Source organism: Psittacula echo (assembly GCF_963264785.1).
Source record: "Psittacula echo genome assembly, chromosome: 5".
Classification (NCBI taxonomy): Eukaryota; Metazoa; Chordata; class Aves; order Psittaciformes; family Psittacidae; genus Psittacula; species Psittacula echo.
The window spans coordinates 83935194-83957014 of NC_137739.1; the positions used below are offsets into that span (position 1 = coordinate 83935194).

The 21821-nt window shown below is 44.2% G+C and overlaps 1 protein-coding gene across 7 annotated transcripts in view; it reads right to left on the bottom strand.

Moving 5' to 3' along the window:
* AMBRA1 (autophagy and beclin 1 regulator 1) overlaps nucleotides 1-21821 on the bottom strand; it is a 133426-nt gene that overhangs the window by 4292 nt on the left and 107313 nt on the right. For 4 of the 7 annotated variants that reach the window (XM_080617551.1, XM_080617547.1, XM_080617546.1 and 1 more), the window contains 3 exons: nucleotides 8034-8126; nucleotides 7827-7943; nucleotides 6226-6419 (listed from right to left, as the gene is read on the bottom strand). In XM_080617551.1, the coding sequence (XP_080473677.1) occupies nucleotides 6226-6419; nucleotides 7827-7943; nucleotides 8034-8126 (404 nt within the window). Of the gene's footprint in view, nucleotides 1-6225; nucleotides 6420-7826; nucleotides 7944-8033; nucleotides 8127-13219; nucleotides 13268-21821 lie in introns of those variants that run through there. The other 3 variants (XM_080617549.1, XM_080617548.1, XM_080617550.1) reach the window with 2 other exon arrangements.

A 21821-nucleotide genomic window follows, 5' to 3' on the forward strand; every position in this document is an offset into this window, starting at 1 on the left:
CAATTCCTCTTCTCTCATTTTATGCTCAAAGCTACATTCTGAAGTCCCAGGCTCTGTAAAATCCTTTATCTTAAGCTCTCATCCTTCTAAGCCTTTTCTGACTCTCTGGAGTCAGAAATACAGAAAAACCTCATAGTATACTACAGACAAAATTTAGAAGACTGAGCTAACCAGCTCCAGCTCCAGTGTGTGAAGTACCAATGTGTGAAGTACCACTGTAAGTACAACACTTGCCAATTCGTTCTCCACCTAAGCTGTCCCTCTACCAGAATCCATCACATAGAAGGAACCAATCTTGAGACACAGTCTTATCTTTCTCTGGACTGGGACACAAGTTCTGTGCCTGACAGGACATAAAAGCAGCACCCATGGTTCTCTCTGCAATACGAGTAACTATTAGCGTTGTGTCCCCAGTGCTCTGTTCCTACAAACCTTTTCTATTCTAACTGAAGTGACCTTTCCAGAGGTCCAAAGCCCTGTCTATCCCAAACACAGACACAAAACATCACTCTTGAGAGTAATTTCTGTCAACCTAGCTTACTGGCTCCAACATTTAACAAAATACTCCCTAGCTAATGCATTTGTCTTCAGAAGTCCTCTGCCATATCTTCCAGCAAGATCAGAGTTTGGCACAGAAGCCTACAAAGCAGAAACAACTGGCATACTTTCAATGGAGCTGGGTATAAGGCAGGAGCATTTCCACTCTTAAATGAAGTGGTCTCTGAAGTACTTACGGGAATTACAACTTGTTTATCTCTCGGCATAGTCAGCACACACCTGACAAAGAGCAAAGCCCACAGAAGCAGAGATGAGATCAGGCTGTGGGATATACCAACACCGCTCTTGAATTTTTGCCTATTTTCAGCTTTCCTCCTTCGAAACCCAGGAGCAGTTAGTAGCCATGCTTGCAAACAAAGCTTCAGAATTAGAACTAAGAGTAAGCACTGCAGAGAGATGTAAGTCTTCAGAGAATATGGAATAATAGCTTGGAGGTGTGAGCTGACCCACTAATTCAGATGCTCAAAGATAAAAATATCACCATTTTTAAATGAATTCACTCCTTGCATAAGAATAGGAAAGGGAGTGTCAGAGCACAGCATAACCAGCAATGAATACTCACATCTCCCTTAGTGCCAGAAGAAATACTACCGGTTACTCTTCTCCCCAGCCAAGCTCAGAAGAGGGTTCACACTTCCTTTCTAAAAGCAGCTAAATCAAACAACTCCACAGAACTCAGAAAAGACACACACCAGCTTTGACTTGTAAAAATTCTCTTAGCAATATCTCACCTTGGTGATTTCTATGAGTAAAACTTACTTTGGTAATGAGAGTTTAAAAGTAGCCCCCATGATTTAATCCCAAGGGAGCCAGGTACTCGGAGCAGCTCACACTCTAAAGGCTTGTGTAGTACATGCTTCTAGAACCTGATTCTATTTTTTAGGTAGTGCTTTTCAGAGGGCTTTTAAAGATAATCTGAAATTTGCAGTTCTATAGTACATATGACACATATTTTACAGATGGATAGGCAGATGAAAGGCTAAGGGATCTACCCACATTTCTACTTGGAGAATAAAAGGCAGATCTGGAAGCTGATCCCTGGTGTCTCGATTCCCATTTCCACACTAATCGCACAAAAATCACATCACATTTGACAACAGCATTGCAGGAACACGTTCAGCTAATGTAAAACATGTTTCTCTTTATCATTCATGAGGCTTGGCTGAGGACAGGGTATTCCTGCCCATCCAGCCCCCTGACACGTTCCTAATGTCTCAGATTAAATAAATTACATACATCACATCTGAATCCTTCAGTATCCTTGGGATGCTTTGCTCATACCAGGCAAGTTTCACTTGCATGTGCTGTCTTTTTGCTACCAACAGTTTGAACAGACTGAAGCCCACAAACCCAAACCTTCATTTTACAGCCCTTTCTCTTCTCAAAGGTATCTGCTGCAACCTCTGAAAGCAGCTGGATGTGACAGAAATTTGTGCTGACTGGTGAGCAACACTTAAAGCAAATAGGTTAAAATCTCTATATGCACAAAAGTAGTCAATATGCTGCTCCCCCAGAGACAGGCAAAGTAGCAATCCACTGACAGCAAGCCTTCAGATGGCTACAACTTCAGTAGTTCATAACGTGTGCCTACTTGAACAATGAGCATTGAGCTAGCTAGATTGTTCAGCCCCAACGACAATGCAGATGATAGGGAAGGAGATGACAACCGCCTTCCAGCTATTTCCATCAAGTTTCTTTTTTAAGTGTGGGGTATATTTTCTTTTTAAGCAACTGGATTACCGGAATGATGTACTGATATACTGTAAATAGCCAGGCGACAGCATGGGTGCATAACCAAACAAGTGTCCTGCAGCTCTGCAAAGGTCCCTCTCCCTCAGCCTGCAGCACGTTTTGCAGTTGCATCCCTGACAGTTTGTCCTGGGTTCAGCAGTAGCAGTCATTTTTCTCCTTAGTAGCTGGTGCAGTGCTGTGTTTTTGACTTTCAGCCTGGGAACAGCGCTGACAACACCGATGTTTTCAGTTGCTGCTCAGTAATGTTTACTCTGACCAAGGACTTTGTGAGTCTCATGCTCTGCCAGGGAGGAGGGGAAGCCGGGAGGAAGCAGAGACAGGACACCTGACCCAAACTAGCCAAAGAGGTATTCCATACCACAGCACGTCATGCCCAGGATGTAAACTGAGGGCAGTTACCCAGAAGGGCTAGATCACTGCTCGGTCGGCCTGGGTATCAGTTGGCAGGTGGTGAGCGGTTGTATTCTCTTCCTTTGTTATTTCCCTTATCATTATTACTATTGGCGATAGCAGCAGTGATTTGTGTTATACCTTAGTTACTGGACTGTTCTTATCTCAACCAGTGGGAGTTACATTCGTTCGATTCTCCCCCCCATCCCTCTGGGAGCAGAGGGGGAAGGAAGGGGGGGAGTGAGAGAGAGACTGCGTGGCTGAGCTTAAACCACAACACAATTACTGCCACTTCTACCCTATTCCATAGATCCAACAGCCTGACCCAGCCTGGACCAGGAATTACAATTTCTGAAGGTTAAAGCTTTGGACTATTAAATCTCATTAGAAATTTTTGCTGGTTTTAAAGTGAGAATTAACTTGCCAGTCGAACACAGATCCTCCCCCGTCATCCCTGTCCATTTGCAAGGGAAAGCACAGAATAACTCCCAACAGATTGTTTCTAATTAAGAGTGCCTCAAAGTTACAGCTCCATCACTATTTCCACTATGTCTGTCAGCTTAAATAATTAGGAAACAGCTGAAACACTGGTTTAGATGTTCATGATATCTCTCCTAGTTTTCTCTCAACTTCTTTGGTTTATGTGTGGCTTGGGAGCAGAGTTCACAAGGCAGCTATCAACTGCTGCAAACCAAAAAGATATAGACATTAGAGGGATTCACTTCTAATAAAGTCATTATATACTCATTCCTCCAAAGGAGGTAGAAAGATAATCAGAACAGCAAAGTCCCCGCAGAGCTTTGCATGAGAAAAGGAAACTATTTATACCCGCACAGAGCTTAATTAGATTTCTGATGCAATTCTGCATACTTCTTTTTTGTACAGTAAGCACATATCTGCAAGAAATGCCCTGAGCCAGAATTCCCCACAGCAGCGGGGCTGACAGGACATAGGACAGAAACCCACTCTTGGGGGTAGCACTACCGTTTCTTTTTCTTTCTTTTTTTAAACATGAAAGGTTTTTGCTCTTTTTTTATCCCTTCATGACAAGGTGATAACTAAACCACTTTCCTTTACATTACTCTGAATCACATCTGATGTATCCATTCTGCTGCTGCTAATGCTGCTAAGCCTTTACGTAGTGATTTACATCTTTTAAAACCCCATACAAAACACTAATTAATCTGCACAGCCCCTGGTGTACTGTGCTATGGGAAGATTTATTCCCATTTGGTAGATGATTGATAATTTGCCTTAGGTCACAACCAAGTTAGCTGTAGCACATTTTTGCTCTTTTTTCCTTTGTGTCCCTGACACCTAGATCCTGCTATTAGGAAACAGTTTCCCTTTCAACAGATGAGCTGTGGTAGATGCAGTGGGCAAATTAACCATCAGAAAAGAAGCACAGGGTCTAATCTAGCCTGCATGAACACACTGGATGAGCATCACAGGAGTTTATGATGCTGGGAAAACAGTAATCTTAACGTCACAAGGAGTGCAATGGGGCTCAAGTGTAATGTGAAGCATGAAGACTCTTGGATGAACCAGAGCACTGACGTCGCAAGTCCCTGGCTAACCGGCTGAGATGCTGTTTAACAGTAGCTGAAAATATGTCTTTCTGCTTCATTTTGGGTCCTTGTACTATTCCTCTGCCATAGATTACAGTTGGGGTTTTGGATCCTACATGATTCTTCCAATAGTTAATGCCTTGACAGCTCCCTGTTTTGAGCTGCTCTTGAGCCTTTGCTGAGGAATTTCCACTGAGGATGTAACTGACATAAAAACTGATCAACTACAGGGCAAGACTGCTTGGTGCATCTCCAGTGCATGTATCTGTCCTGGAATAACTCCTTTGTTCCTTACAAAAGAGACAGGAGAGTGACAGCCCATTTTGCAGGTGAGACCCACTTGCAAGGGGACATGTGGTAAGTCAGCACCTGAGCCACAAACTGCATCAGATGTGGAACTTGCCAATCTTCTTCCAAGCAGAAAATGGAGACAAAGAAAAGTCTCTGTCCTAGGTTTGTTATCTACATTTTGCTTCTTTATAGAGATACCCTGCCCAAGGCACTGGTAAAGGACAACCCTTCCCCAGCTCATTAATGGTCTAGTTAAAACCCATGACCTAGTTCTAAACATCGAAAGGTTAACTAGAAAGAATGAGATAATGAAACCTTCAGATGATTCAGAACAGCAGCAGAGAGAAGCAGCACTGGAGAATTCCACTGGTTTAACACAGCAGAGAAAAATCTCCAAGCCTGCAGCATCAGCCATCATGGCCTTGATGCAGGAAAGTCCCACAGCATCCCCTGTTCTCAGTCTGCATACTACATTCAGTGTATGCACACAAGGTCTCACAAGTTCAGTATTAGTCCAGATATCCTATGCTCCAGCCTTATTCACACACCTCAAGTGTACTAACCTTCAGGAGAGGTTCATCTCAGCTCAAGAATAAGACACTTACCTTTGAAAAGAAGAGCAGAGATCAGAGTAAAAAAAAGCCTTATCACACATGCTGGATGCTGCACAGCAGAAACTCTGGAAGAGTCACATGCCAAAAAGCATCTTCCAGAGTGACAGAGCACAAGCAAGCATACAGTCACAAACAAGCATGTCATGGGCTGCTTCCCAAAGATAAGTGGGTTCACCACGAACCAACAACTTCAAAACTGTCTCCTTGATTTTCTCTGTCCTTCCTATATATATATATACACACACATATATATATATATATATATACACACTGCTCACCTGCATCCTAGCCAGGCCTTCAGAATTGGATTCAAGCACAATGCTACAGTATAGAGACAGGAAGCCTGGACAAGACCATCATGCTTTCAAAAGATCAGTGATTTTACCTTCATATAGGAATTGCACATCAGCTACTTCCAGCTCTTTATGTGTTGCTAAGTTTTCCTGGACTGGAAAACACTAGAGACATTTCTGCATATTTGGGCTGGACACTCATCAAAGTCTTCACTGACCAGACAAAACAGAATACTCATACCTGCTTTGTGAGAAGTGATTTACAGGATTTTATTTTGTGTCCAGGTGCTGAGCTTGTGAATCCTGCACAGGTTTTAGATGCAGAGGTGGAAGGACCAAGCTAAACTAACAGAGAGGCAGAAAGGATAATTCTTAACAGTCTGCAACTTTACGGATGGTTAGAGTTCAGGAGGAATGATGCCAGTACAGCTGATTCTACAAAGACACAAAGTTCTGGGGAAGAGTTCATTTTGCCTTCTAAAAGTATGTAAAAAAGACAACTTCACCATTAAGAAGAACAGAGATTCACTCTCCTGATCACCTTGGCCTGGCTGCAGGCAAATTAGGCTGGAGAAATCTTTGCTGAAGATACAACAGGAGTGTTCAAATCACAGAATGCCTTGGGTTGGAAAGGACCTTAAGATTATCTAGTTTCAACCCCCAAATGCACAAATGCATTGATAAGATGTGGAAGCTACATGGAAACCCTTTGTTCAATGAGGTAAGCTCTGTCAGATATATCACTGCTTGAGCTCCTACCTTCCCCAGTCCCCGCAGAGGCGGATTCCTGCTCCTGTACCTCCCTCTCTGTCTGGGTCTCGGCATTCTGCAGCTGAGGCGCCAAGGTCTGGGTACCCTGCGAAGTCACAGAGGTAGGGGGGTTTCGGGGTTGCAGGCCTATGGCGTTCATCAGGCCCATGTCTCTGTCTGTCCTCCATGTGGCTCTGCTGGTTCTGAAAAGAGAGAAAAACAAGTAAGACCAGGAGCACTGGAGGCAAAGAGCCCCAGCATGACTGAAGCATCTATCTGAGCCTCTTATTGCCTCCACTCCAAGCAGGCATGGGCTAGCCAATATGTAGATGGGGCTGGAGGAACTGTGCCCTGCACTTATTTACACAGACACACACACATGTAGACACCCCTCTCAGGCTCAGCTGGCTGGTCCCTTGAGTTTTAAGCCAATAGAGTCTTGTAGTCCACTCACCCTTCCATAGAAGCAGCATATCTGACAGGCATAGATAGAGATTCCTGCAGCATCACTAAGCCTTCAGTACAACTCTGTCTCGGGGTCACTGAGTTGAGTAGGCAACAGGATGTGCAGCACAGGACCACAGACACACACACAACCTTCCTCTGCGTGTCAGCAGGGTGGTTTTAACTCCCAAGGACACAGCCTGTATCCCCTCCCTCTTCTGGACCTCCTGGTTTGTCAGCATCAGACATGAATGCACTCCAGCAAGCATTTCTGCCTGTTCCAGTTGGACAGGAGAAATTCTCTGTTCTCAAAAGTAAACAACAGGAACCACCTCAAGGCTCATTAGCTTCTCAGCATCACAGAGTTGAAGTGTATGACACTTCAAGAGCTGAGTCTTGACAGTGCTTGGATGCTCTTTCCAAAACTGACCTCTGACTGTAAGTGCTGGGAATGGTAAAGAGATTCTAGGAAATACTGCTTCATTCACAACCTTTTTTCATAAGGTTTTGAAACCTGCCACACTTTGCTTGCTCGCTCTGTGAGCCAGCTCATTCTTGAGCAATATTTTGCCTTCAAGCTGCTCCTAAGCCTATCAGGCAAGACTGATATGTGCTGTCAAAACCCATGAGTAGTGGCAATATCCACTCACATGGCAGAGTAAAGAATCTCTATGGCTTATTTTTTGCCCTCAATCAGACCAAGGCTGCAGGACAGCACAGATACCATCCCGTACACCAGCTCAGAACTCCCTTGGGATCCTGAAGCTCACAACTGAGAAACAAGACTGTCACCCTCTTGCTGAGAAGAGCTGGCTTACAGACAGTACTCATCACTGGGGCAAGAAGCAAGGGTCTGTAGCACCACCCTCATGTTTAGAATAACTAATCTGTGCATCACCAGACTGGATGAAGCAGCCAACAGGGATTTAGCTGCATTTTTAGGGTTTATTGCTCAGAAATAACTGTTCTATGACCAGAAACTAAAGGGACGAAATCAGTCACGAGGACTGCCCAATGGAGTTGCACTCATCTCTGTGAAACCTTCCATTCTTCAGTTATCCTCCAAAGGCCATTTACTTTGCATTGTGTTTCTGATGCATCAAGCACCACATGTTCCTGCTGCAGCTTGCTCACGGATGTTACAGAGACCATGAATGACATCTTACTTCACTACCACTGGCAGCACTTTGGGGCACCGAGGGTCAATTGCTGGAAGCAGGCAGGTGACCCAACTAGGCAGTATCCAAATGAGGGGGGTAACTGCATATTTAAAGCAGCCAGTGCTAAAGGAACAAAGAAGAGGTGATGCTGTCAGATGTAACAAAAGCAGCAGAAAGGGTCAGGTCTCCCTAACCCACACCCAGGAGACTCACCCAGGGCGCTCAGTGCTCCTGCTGCTGGAATGCACAGTGAAGACGTTCTCATTCATCTGGTCCCAGTGGTACTCAACTCCAGAGTTTAAGGCCCTTGCAACACCAAAGAAGGAAAACATATTAGCATGAGAGGACACTATTCCAGCTGGCACACATTACATCCCCAGAACACGAGGGACAGCACTGATTCCTGCCCTACACAAACTAGAGATCTAGCTCAGTTCACATTTTCATTTAAAGGGCTCATAACCATAAACACCCTTGCAAACACGAAGCCCTGTATTACCCAGACTGCTCTGGAATATTCCATTCATTTCAATTCAATATCAGCACCGAGGCACAGCAACAGGAGCAGAGAGATTTTCAGGAAATGAAGACATCCAATTGTGTATATAAAATCAGGTTACCTTAACTCCAAGTGACTGTTAAGCAAAGAATTGGAATAGGAAGGCTCTCTCTGTGGTGCCTGCCAGCATTCCTTGCACTAGGTAATGTTAAGTAAAACACTGCTCTTATCTGACATTTAGTTTCTTTGCAAATGGTTCTCATTCCACCTATAAATAAATCTCCATACAGCCCTCTCACTGACAGTCACTGTGGAACAAGGGCAGATGTAGAGAACATGTTGACAAGTTTGCACAAAGGGGTTTGTACTGCTTTTTGTACTGGATCAACTCCTTGCGTGTATAAAAAACCCCAAACATGAATTTTACAGCTAATGCTACAAAGTTTAACAGAGAAGCAAATGCTCTGGCAACCTTTCACAGTGCATTTCCCTAAAAGATGCATGAAGCCGGGGCTGGCTAATCACAGGAACAGGCAAGGTTAACACTGCATAGCTATTTTATCACATCATTGCTGAAGAGTACAGGCAATCACAAAACCTAAACCACCATAATGATAATGCTCTAAGTGTGTCTCCCACTATTTCTAAGGCCAGCAGTTAGACTGGAAGAGGGTAAGAGCAAATCCAGCTTCCCCTGTGCCCTACAGAAATCTCAAAGGACAGGCACACACTGTGCAGTCCAAGGCAGGATGGAGATCTCCCACCTCCAGAAGCACTATGGAAGAGACTTTCTGTTCGGTGTTTTGCCATGCTGACACACCAGCTGCTATGTGTGAGCTGTGGGTTTCAAAACCAGGCTGTATACTACCACATGGCTGCTGGACTGCAGACATTTGATGGTGGTAGGTGGAGAATTAACAGCAAAATAGATCCTGCATATGCAGAAGGGAATTGTGTCTGAAGAGCTGGACTTGCACCACACTGCAGGCAGTCTCAGAGCATGAACTAAGGGTAGCCCCATAATCACAGAATGGTTTGGGTTGAAGGGACCTTAAAGCTCATCCAGTTCCAACCCCCGGCCACGGGCACGGACACCTTCCGCTAGAGCAGGTTGCTCCAAGCCCCTGTGTCCAACCTGGCCTTGAACACTGCAGGGATGGGGCAGCCACAGCTTCTCTGGGCACCCTGTGCCAGCGCCTCAGCACCCTCATAGTGAAGAACTGCTTCCTAATATCTCATAATGTGAAGGAAGGATTCAGAGCAAGTGGTTGGTAGCTGGTTCTGGCTCGGGCACAAACATGGTGTTTTACATACATATAAAAGCTGTTGTGCCTGTAATGAGCTGCCTGGGCAGAACTGGCAGGAACCCCAGTTCAGAGGATGCTGCAGATCAGACATGCTGCAATGGCAGAGCTGAGTGTGCTGGAGGCTGCTGGGGTGCCAGCACCCCAGGTTCGGACATAGGGCAAGAGCTGGGGAAAATCAGGTCAGCAAAACCATGTATGGCGCCTACAGGAAGGAATGAGCCATCACTTTCATTTGTGCTGAGCTGGGCCTGTGCTGCTTCCTACCCCATGGAAGCAGCTGCCAGGGAGATGCTGATTTAGAAAGACCTCAGTATTAATTGCTCTCCACCTAGCACCTATCACTAAACCCATGCCAGTCTGTCTGGCTGCTCCATCCCCTCTAATACACTGAGACTTGGCTGTCACACTTTGTTGTTTGCAAAGTAGCATACTCCCGTGGCAATGGAGACTTTCTGACCTGGTAGTCAACATTTCCATAAAAAGCCTAGTTTGCTTTGGATCTGCAGCTATTACACAAGAGCTAAACTGACCCATGCTCTTCTCCCCCTCCTTCCACACTTCTTCATGCTTTCCGAAGTACACGCATGGTCCACACAGCCACCTACATGACTATTATTCCTCACCAAGGTGCTCTGTGTGCCCTGCTTGTCTTTGCCAGTTTGTCAGCTCCCAAGGCATGAAACCAGAAGACTTCAAAGGCCAAAATACGTGATTCCTGTACTGCACAGAAAGCTCAGCTCCTGCATGCACACACATACTCTGAGTTCGATTCATCTCACTTCTGCAAAAGCACCATGGTACCAAGCTGACACGCAGTACATCAGGTTAAAAACTCCTGTCCCTCTGCCCCCCTTGCTCTGCAGAGACTCACTACTGTACAGTCAGGCTGTTGGACAGGAAAGTCTGCTCTAACTCCACGCTGCCACTTCGTACCTTTCCCTGGATGACCAAATCAATAGTCATTCCATTTAATACATGACTTTGCACATTGGTTTTAAATGCTGCCATTTATCAACTGAATTTCACTGCCAGAGTCCTATTTACTCATTTACTGCCAGAGAATCGAGGGGTTTGCTTTCCTTTCCCATAGGAGGACCTGTAGGAGCTGGTGCCACCGCTCCCGTTGCTGACTCTGGGAACACCGATGAGCAGACTTAAGCTGAGGCCATTAGACTTGGCCATGATGGGAGTTCAACATCCTCAGCACCACATGAACTTGGCTGTTTAGACTGGACTGAGTGTGTCTCCCTGAAGGGCCAGACAAGTGGCTCAGAACAAACAGCTGGCACTCCCTACCTCAGCACAATCTTTGCTCTCTTTTGCATGCATCTGCATTTCTTTGACCTAGAACCCACATCTGCTTCTCCACAGCCCTCAGACCAACATCCAGCTTGCTCCCCATCAGGTCTTCCAGCCTTTGGATTGAAGTTGCAGAAGAGATATTTCAGACTGCACCAAGGTACAGTGAGGAAAGCAAATATTTGAACAGAGGGAACTGGTTGGGTGCTCTCTTTTATACATAGATCATCACTTCCCTTCTTAATAACAAAGATTTCATCAAAGAAACGCTACTGTTGTATGGATTGTCAGCTTTAAGACCACACCTGCAGTAGAAACTTGATCACATAATCACACCTTAAACCGACTCAAGTACACAGCAAGATGTGTGTGACAACCACAATTGCCTTGGTTTAAAACAGATTTCCAGTTAAGCTCCCAGGTTCGCTCTGGTTTAACCACACCTATTTAAAACAGTGCAATCTCCCCATTTCAGAAAGCCTGAAGGTTTTTTAACTCCCAATGCAAAATATTGCTTGAATTCTGTAAATCAGCAAGGCTCACACAGTATGTTTCCTGGGAGATTTGCAAATCAAGGCCTGACTATTCATTTCACAGAAGCAGAGCTTACACTGGAGAAATGAACATTTTCAGGTGACGTAAGCATTTAACTTTTGCTCCATCAAACTCTAGACACGGAAATGCTGGGAGCATTTTACATTTTCCAAGGCACAGGTAGAAGCTCTGTGCAGCACGGCTCATGTTGCCTCTTGGATGTGGATGCAGTAAGGAGGACATTTGTTGCCCAGGGCTTCGGGGTGAAAAATTGCCATTCTCCACACTGTGTCAGTCATGGACAGTGAGGTCCACTTAGGCAAGTTCTTATTTACTTACTTTTTATGGCTGTCACTAAGCTCTCTAAGCCCTCCCTGGAAATTTCCATTAGCTTTCCTAAGTGCAGAGCTGCTCACAGCTTGGCTTTCCCAGCAGGGGTCTGTTCCGAGATGGACTTTTCCTTCAATGCCTGTGTCCAGCTCATATTATTAATGAGCTTCGAGAGGATGAAGGGCACAGACTTGCACGCTTTGCTGAAGGGTGAAGAACTCAGAGTGGAGCATGTTAAGTACCAAGAGCCACCAACTTAGGCAGCACAGTCTCTCCATCTGCAGGGACGTTATTCCCTACACAGCTCAGGTATGTCCTCCTAAAGAAACTAGGACCAAGCTCTAGGATTTAAGGACTAAATTATTCATACATGACAAGAAAGCTGAAATACAATTTACTGCATTGGCTTAACTGGTATTTGAAAGTAAATTGAGAAAGCATAGGTCAGCATAAACCGACTCAGACATCTGGGTAATCCCCCAACTGGCACATCCGAAACCGGAGTTGAAGAGCAGAAGGGATTAGGACAAAATTCCTCCCAACTCCATCATAACAATACAGCTCAGGGGCAAGGTGGCAAGGCAAAACCCCCAGAATTTGCAAGTAGGGTATGCATGTCCAAAAAGGCATAAATGGCACTTACTGTCTTTCTAGTGAAACCACCCCCAGTACTGAAGAAGGCAGCAGCAATGGGCAAATGCACTGCTCTCCTCCCTCAAATCCTGCCACATGGACAGGCACATCAGTACCAGTACCACCAAGTACCACTGAGTCTGCTGAGGCACTGATTTAAATCTTGATTAAGACATCACTGCCTGCGATATCAGCACAATCCCATTACTAGAATGAAGATTGTGGCAAGCTCGACATGGAGAAGACACCACACACTGTGCACCTAGGTGCATAGCTGATGTTCACACTGCCAAGGTTTGCTTTCTCCACGAAAGAAATTACTCTTTAAAGCTGATACACAAGGAAGTATACAGTGAGCTACAGACAGCAAGGTGACACTATGCTAAGGAACAGGAAATCCAACGTCCTTGTTGGGAAGGAAGCGGCAGCATGCAGTATCTCACGCAATGCAACGCTTGGCCGGATCCCAGATGCATCCTTGTCAGCAGCTCATTATCTCTTATGCCGGTGTGTGATGATCAGCACAGCAAGCCCATCCCTGGCTCCCATGATTAGCTAGGCAACGGTATTGTCAGCACAAGGCAAAGTTTGGCACTCCTAGCAGCTGCCTGGGTAGGAAAACAATAATTTCTAACACGATACTTCATAAATATTTAGCTTTCTGTGCAGGCGATGAACCACTGCAGAGACAAATCCAAGTGAAAATTGGCTGCAGTGCAGACTGTATGGAACCAGCTAACGGGATTCCTGGAGTACCTCTGCTGGGCAGCAATTCCCTTTGACCAAGGAAGAGGTGCAGCTTCACTGGCACCGGTCTATTTCAGCGCTCACCCTTGGAGTGCAGCCTGTATATAAGTAGCAGGGGAAGAGCATGAGATCAAGTACAGGAATTCCTAACAAGATAAGCCATAAAGAACACAAGATCTGCAGTTTACGATTAACAACCACTCAGACATTAAGGTGACATATGATATTATCCTAATCATCACATTCAGAGGAACAACGGAAAGGTCACCCCTTCACAACGAGCAGTAGGTGTATTTTCACTCCTTATACTGATACAGCCCATTAATTTTCCAGAATCCTACAAGCTTTGCCCTCCTGGAGAGCAGCAACGATGTAGAAACACATCCTGACACCTACCTGAGCTGCCAAAGGTGCTGCGGAAGCAGGACAGAGAGCAGCCTGGTGCAGCTGGTGCAGCACGTGCCTGCTGCAGGGAGGATGCCAACTCAACCACAACACTATGCAAGGTGACTGGTCCCCTTTATTTGATTGTGGAGTCCTGCCGGCTAGGTTAAATGCTGTGATTTTTGAAGAGCCTCTATTCAAACTCACACCATTTAAATTAGGACAGCCTTGTAAGTTTGGAGATAGAAAATAGAGACTAGATAGAAGGCACACCTCTAACAATCATCCTCCCTGGGTAAAAATGTGATAGCTAAGGAAGGGAGTCATCGGCCACCTAAGCTGTTAGGTACCTCAGAGTAAGAGAGAAGAGAGATTAACACAGTAGGAAGAACCCAAACAGAATGGTTTCTTCTGATCTACAGGGTCACTGCAACTACAACCCAAGCAACTTCCAGGAGTCACCATTTATAACCCATGAGCAAACTCATAAAATGAGTTGAAATGGAGGCCAGTCCAACAGAAAGCATAAGAGGAATTTGCTTTGCATTTCAAGACAAAAAGTCTTAAATTAAGACTCAGTCTTCCAACACATTCAACGAGCAATGAAAGCAAATTGATCAACAAGACAATGACAGGGCAGGAGAAAGGTTTGTTTGAAAGTCTGGATGTTCAATTCCCTTGAGACACAAAGATTCTGAGGTTGAGAGCATTGCCCTTAAGGACACAAAGCTACACAGCAAAACCTGTGTTGAGAATAAGGCCAAGAAAAGCTCCTCACGGTCACTCGTGCCAATATCAATTCTCCTACTGAAATGCCATGACAGTTTGTTAAAGCAGCTTTTCCCAGAGCATTTTTACACCACACTCAGCATGACACAGGAAGGTGCAATTTGTACCTAAGAGAACAAGGGAACCTTCTCAGTCCCAAACGTAACTCCTGCACTACCGAGGTTGTACGCAGACATCAGCTACTTTGACATTTAGAAGAGATACATACCAGTTTAGAGAGGATGTACTGAGGCTATCGTTAAATGCAAAGTATTTGGAATAATGCAGTACTTTTAATAAGCAGATGGACAAAACTCTCATGGAATCATAGAATGGTTTGTGCTGGAAGGGACCTTAAAGCTCACCCTATTCCAACCCCCTGTCATGGGCAGGAAGACCATCCCTTAGAGCAGGTTGCTCCAAGCCCTGTCCAACCTGGCCTTGAACACTGCCAGAGATGGAGCAGCCACACCGCAGCAGCTGAGGGTCCACTGCTGACTGCGCTTGGAACCGGGAGTCCAGCTCCTTCTCAGCCTTGCTGATGCTTTGCAACCTCCTGCAGCTCAGGCAGCTGCTGCAGGAGATCCTCCCGTCTGCGCACATCATCTGCAGGCAGGTCTCCCTGCCCCAGGAGAAAGCTGTAGACGCCTACTGCAGCCTCTCCCTTCAGCAGCTCCGAGTGGGAGCATCGTCCACCACCAGCACAGATGGTGCAGACACATGTGATGTAGCTGCAGCCTTTACTTTCTGATGAGTGCCCACCACTGTTTGCTTCAGTGAGTGCCCTAAGACTTGTACAAGGAAGACCCGGAGTTAAGATCTGCTCCTACATCATTATTAAGAGCACACTACACACTAGCTTTAGCACTATTAAAAGAAGCATGTTTATGTACGAACATACCATTCAGGCCAAATAGTGTGGAATACACATGGCAGAAACAGACCAAAGAAGAATTTCCTGATTTTTCACTGATTTTCTTCTTGGTTAAAATCTTGCCAGTATTTCATGGCATCCGTCACTTATCTGGCTCCAACCACATCAAGTAGCACGTAAGGATCCTCTGGAAGGTATATGACAAGGCTACAGAATGCAGAATTCTTCAATAAGCACAATACAGCTTGGAATCACCTTAAACCAAGCTCTAAATGCATAACTTGCTTAAAGTCTTCTAAAAACCTAAATGCTTGTTAATTGCTTTAAGTGATTACAGCCAGACTGTATTCCAAATAAACTCTGAACCTGCAGAATATCTTAAGCTGTTTATGATCTATCAGCTCTCCCAGTGGTTTAGACAATTTAAGATGTTAGGAGCCTACAGGGGAGAGCAAATTACTTAAGCCTTCTAAGGCCTTAAACATCTTAAACTGCTCCAAGTCTTGAGAGCCAAAGTCACTCTTTAGTCATCTTTGAACTTCCATTAGCATTCTAGTAGGAGCTAGCATTCACGTTGATTCAAAAGCAACCTCCAAGTAGGCTTGTTTTGTAGATCTTACGCCAACAAACTAAACAAGGGAAATGCATTTAGAATGGGAGGAATCAACTTCAAAATAAATGTTTAAAATCAGCAAGCATAATAAATGCTTTCTTTTTTTTAACAGAACATTGTGATGTGCACACGCAAAGCTGCCAAGCTCCAGAACCAAGATCTTGGCTTGGTCTAATCTCAACGAGATCCACAGGGCAAGCCAAGTTTTATATTTTCAATCTTCAGCAGCTTTGATATTAGCCAACTAAAAAGTGTTCTGTTTGGCACACAGGGGAAACCTGCTCTGAAAGAAAGCAAAATAAGAAGCAAAACAAGAAAAAAAGGACAAAAGTTGACAAAAACCCCAAATCCACAATTATTATTCCAATGACAGTTTGTAGACATTGAGCTGAGACCATTCACAGAAGCAGGCAGACTGAGGGAAAGAAAATGAAGAAAATAATGGCTATTTGCTAGCCGGCTTCAATACAGTCCTGCTGGAAAACACAGGCATAAGGGACAAGAAATGAAACTCCACAAATAAAGTGGATCAAAGACCAGAAAATTAAAGATGATCTTATTGGAAAGCCAAGCGAGTAAACAACTGAAGAAGGAAGGTCTAGTATAGACCTGCCGAGAAAAGAGAGGTTTTAAGAGAGCAGAAGGGAGTGCCAAGGAGGGGACAGACAAGCTAAAAATAAACATGACGAAAATGGTCCTAGAATTAAAAAAGGTCTGTTCATCAGTGAGGCTGAGGGCAAAAATCAATGGAGACTCAAAGCAGACAAGAGGCTGAATTTTCTCTCTGAAGTCTCCACTTAAGAAATATCCAAGGGTACTTATGCAATTAGGGAGTACGAAAGGAAGCCGGACAGAGCAGCTAATTGTACTCATTAAGAATATTATAGACATAAAAGAAGAAGAAAATAAGTTAATTTTTGAGCCATTCACACCTGATTTTTAATTACAACAAACCCAGGAAGCGACAAAAGGCCAAAAAAACCACCTTAGCAGCATTCTTTGAAAAGAAAGCCATCCTTAAATTGACAATTACTTTCTCCTAAGCCTAGCTTTTATCCTTAAAGGCAGTAATATAACAAAGGGAAAAAAGAAGAGATATGAAACAATGAAAGAGTGAGCTACATGCAGTAGGCAGTAAGTTAAATGATAGCATGAAATTTAATTGCTTTTGTAGATAGAATTAGAAAAAAAGGAAGGAAGAAAAGGCGGCAGGTGTGATGTGAATACATTTAAGTGAAGCATTTGGTAACTGTTTTTAGAGTCCATGGCCATGCTCTTGCCCAATCCAAGAACCAGTAAGGAGCTGCAGAAGCCTGGTGACACAGTACACAAAGTGGAAAGTAGTGGGCAAAGTTTCTTTAACACAGAGCTCTGTGACAAGTTTCCCTTCTCATGGTGGAAAATAAATGTCACTAACTAGTCAGTGCTTCAGCATATCCTGAAGAACTGGGTGAGGGAAATGAACTTGCTAATAACTGAAAACTTCAAGCAGCTCTCAAAATTTCTCTAGGATTCATAGACATATTAAGTGGAATTTTATGAAGGCATCTCCCACCTAATGCCATCATTCACCCTGGATATCAGATTCACATAGAGAAACAGAAACAGAAATAGAATGAAAAACAATATCAGAATGGAAATACTATTCCAAGCCTCTATATTACCATTCTACTTCTGCATCTGCAATGACTGAGCCTCTTGGCACTTTGGATACTTGGGTGTCCCTGCACAAGTTGGAAATAATTCATTTCAGTTTTTTCTTAAATGTACAAATAACAAAATTCAAATACAAGCTTTCAGGATGCATCTTTAGTGCAGAATTGGCCATCTCCCCCTTTTTCAGTCCTTCTATCAATGAAAATCATCTTTTCCTCTCATTTAGAAAATTCAATGTATCTTGTGGCTAAAAGTCCAGGGCATGCATTCAGTTACTCAGCCCACGGTCAAAGGCCACTCACTGTGCAGATGCTGCCTTTCAAAAGGCCATTTGCAGGAAGGACTCAGACATTACCAGGCTCTCCAGCCACCCCAGTTAACAGTTGTGAGAACATTCCCTCTGCAGGGTTGCTAATATCCCTCGGTTACACATGAAGGAAGACAGCTCCTCCTTCTGTCTCGTTGTTTACTTCATCCTCCAGAAGCTATTCTTAAAAGGCAAACAATGCACCAGAGCTGGTGCTGCTGGGGGGCATCATTGCTAGAGGCTGAAGAGCCTAATGGAGCCAGCCAGCAGAGACACAGCTGGATAGATTACCATCTCTTTACCGACATGGATAACTAGATACAGACATATTGTCCCCCTTACTAGATGAGAGGATATGCAGTTCTCAAGGGGAGGGGAAAAAAACAGGATTGGTATGGACAAACAATTGCAATGACCTGCTGCAACAGGAATTCATTGCGAAGAGAATTACATAGGATAAAAAGAGGAATTCATTGTGAAGGAATAGGAATTTAGAAATAGGCATAGGAATTTATTGTGAAAAGACTTTTCCCAGAATAATTTCACATTAGAGGCAGTTCTCACCACGAAGAATTAAAATATGCACACTGCATAGCACTGAATCAGTCTGAGACTCTCCACACCTACTTCCCAAAGAGAGAATTCCAAGGGATGCTGCCTCTGAACCAGATGCTCAGGGAGTATTTTAATTCCATTACCAGAGGCTCAGCCTGTTGAAGAAATCCCTCCTCTCCTGTGGATGCCTGCATTACACAGCTAGCCCTAGACAAGGTGTTTTCAGTGCTTGGTTTTGAAATCAAGCATTGGTTTCAAATGGTTTCTCAGAACACACAAGTTTTTGGATTAGTATTTTCAGAAGCACATGAGCACTGAGCCCTTCCAGAATGGGCTCCTCATGGGGTGGCTATGAGGTGGGTATGAGGTGATTCTACTGTACAAGACACTGTGGATTTCAATCCATGCTGCTAAATCCAAAGATTCAGGAACTGAATCAAACCTTGAACTATACAGAGCCAAGAAAGATGCACAAAACCTCAGCAAGCACTGGAATTGGTCACAGTCACAGAGGATGTCAGGCAGCATGTGGTGGGGGCAAGTAGCCATGAGCAGGACACAGAAAAGTCAGCGTGCTGCAGGATAGCACAAGAGTGGAGGGAATTCACAGTGCTCTGTACTATCTCCCATGACAGATCTCCAAGCCACAGTGAGTAGCAGATGGTAGTTCATTTTGTTTGACAAGTGGAGCACACTACCTCAAGTGGTGTGCCTAAAGGGATTCCTTTAGGATCTCCCAATAAACATCGCTGTCACGAATTTAGGGTCTTGATTTAGCTCAATGGTGCCCACTCTTTAAAACATGGCAGCCTCTGAGCCTTTCAATACCACACTTCTGGACTGAACACAAACTCATTGAAACTCATCCAAAAAGCCCAGACTATCATGTGTTAATGTGAATCCATGTGCAAGCTTTAAGAGAGCAGGCTCATGATCTAATACGTATGCAAGTCTATCAGTTGGCAACCATCTGCACACTGAATCATTACAAGAGTGAACTACAGGACCCTCAAAAAAGGAACAGGCTGTCACAACCTCAGACAGTCTGCAATCTGTTTTCAATCCACATAGGAGGACAAAACCTCTCATCAGCAGGAATCTCAGACCTGAGTACCCTTGCTTCAGCCTAGCATCACACTACAACTGGTCAAAAAGCAACAAGACAAGCATGAAGCATCCCCTGAAGACACTTACACTGCCTGTGATCTACTGAATTCCATGCATTACTCCATGAATATTCAGGACTTGCAGATGCCTTCCTTCAAATCAGCTTCCTGCACTTTGTGCTCTGTCCCCAGTGGTCACTTCCATGAACCTTCTCCCAGTGGCTCCCTATCTTACATGGTGGCTGATGACTTTTTCAAACAAAAATGAACGATCAAACGTATGGAAAGTAAACTGCTTGTCCTGTTGGCCACTTGCAGAGCAAGTTGCTTCCAAAAGCTGGGGTCCTGTGCAACAGGAACCAGTCTCCTGGCTTCTTTCACACAGACTGTTCCTCAAAAGGGCAGTAACTCAGCAGGACAAGTAGGCAAAATGTTAAACAGGCCATAGAGACCTGCTCCAAGATGAACAGTTTATTTATTTGCAAGCAAGTGAAACCAGCAGCTAAACAAGCAAAAGACAAGAACATACGTAGGACAGGCAGACACTGTTGAACATCTGCTCCACCACCTTCGCTGTTCATTATGCTTACTCGGAATAGTATTTATTCACTGACATTGAGATCTCTGAGTTTTCAATGCAAGTCTGTATCTAATACTGCATATTCAAATATATTAATAAACAAGTCGGTTGGCCTTTGAGTGTTTGGGAAGGGAGAAACTTTCCCGATGTTACATTACAAGTTTCTTCCAATTTAATCACGCAAATAGCACAATTCAGTAAGTCAGGAGTCACCCCAAAATCTAAGGAAGCCTAAGGACTCCTTTACTCACCACAATACAACCCTGCCAGGGTTCTCTCTTTTGCTAATATTTATTCTATCCTCATAGCTACTGTACTGGCTTATGAATGCCAGTCTCTCACAAGCTTCTTTCAGGCCCATTAGGTGCATTTCCAAGTGTGGATGAGCACTGCTGTCACCACCTCACCTCCCTACAGCACAACAGCTCGGAGAACCAACTTGTCAACACCTGTTTAGACATGGATCTTGGGTTTAAAATACCGAGAACTGCCTCACAGCTCAGCAGTCCAGTTCCACCCTCAGTCACAAGTATTCAAGTCATACACTTGTCTCCCTGCAAGCCAGCCAAGCTGCATCTCCAAACAGCTAAGCCTTTTGCACCCACCCAACCACTGTACCGGCTACTGCAGAAATCAGCTGGTCAGTACCTTCCTCTGGTTTGCAGACACAGCCAGTTTATGCCTCTCTGTTCTCGAATAAAAAGTATATATATTTAGATAGTTCTCTTTGCCTGGAGATTTATGGCTGGCTATATAACCCCCTCCTTTTCAGCCCTGCTAAAGACCCCAAGCTGCAGGTTTTCTAAGCTAAAAGTGCTCCACTGACCCCACTAGCAGCTATTTCTCCTCCCTCGACCAGTTCAAGATCAGTTCTGAATACGGATATATAAATTCTAAACTGTTCCAGCTTATGTACATAGTGTTTCCTACAGTGATACTAACATTTTGCCATCTCTGCTGTTAAGCATCCTGTGTCTCATCCTAGCACTAATCTTTTTGTTTTTATAGCCTCATATATTGATGGCTTAATCACCTACAATCAACTAAAACCTCGGGTCTTTCTCCTCCTCTGTCATTTTAACTACTCAGCTCAGTGTTATTAGTCACTAAGTGCACTTTGTACTAGTAAGTTCTTATTTCTATAGCTCCAGTCACTTTCAAGGCAATCCAATTCTTGTGCAATACTCTGATCCTTCTCCACAATGACAAGGCTTAATGTCACATCCTCTGCAAATTTATCCAGTACACCCTTACAAGGTATTAGTGTAAATAGTATGAATAACCAACCTCAGAACAGGTTCTTAAGGAAGTCCATTAATGACGTCTTTTGTGACAGAGTCCAGCTCTCAGTTGTACTGTATTCTTTCCTTTAGCCAGGCCTTTACCTGCTCTCTACCAGATCTTATTCTAATCCTAATTCTTTACAAATTAACTAGATTTTCTCTAGTTCCAACATGAGAACTACCTACTTACTAAAACACAGAGGTACTAGACCTGGAGCAAGTCCTTAGTTGACCCTTTAATTATAAAAAACACATTTCATTCTCAAAGACCAATCTGCTATAGTCCACCTTAGCCACATCACAATGCATTTGATTTCACTTTTCATGGGTTTAATTTTCCTTTCCTTCAAAATATACCAAATAAATCTGCGTACCAAGTTCACATCATGGATTGCCAACATAACCTGACCTTCCCCATTTCCATCTGCAACGACAGCTGTCATCAGGGCTACCCCAACTTATCAATGTAGCCCAAACCAGCTGATTTTAACTACTGCTTCTTTACAACTCTGGAAGGACTACTTGT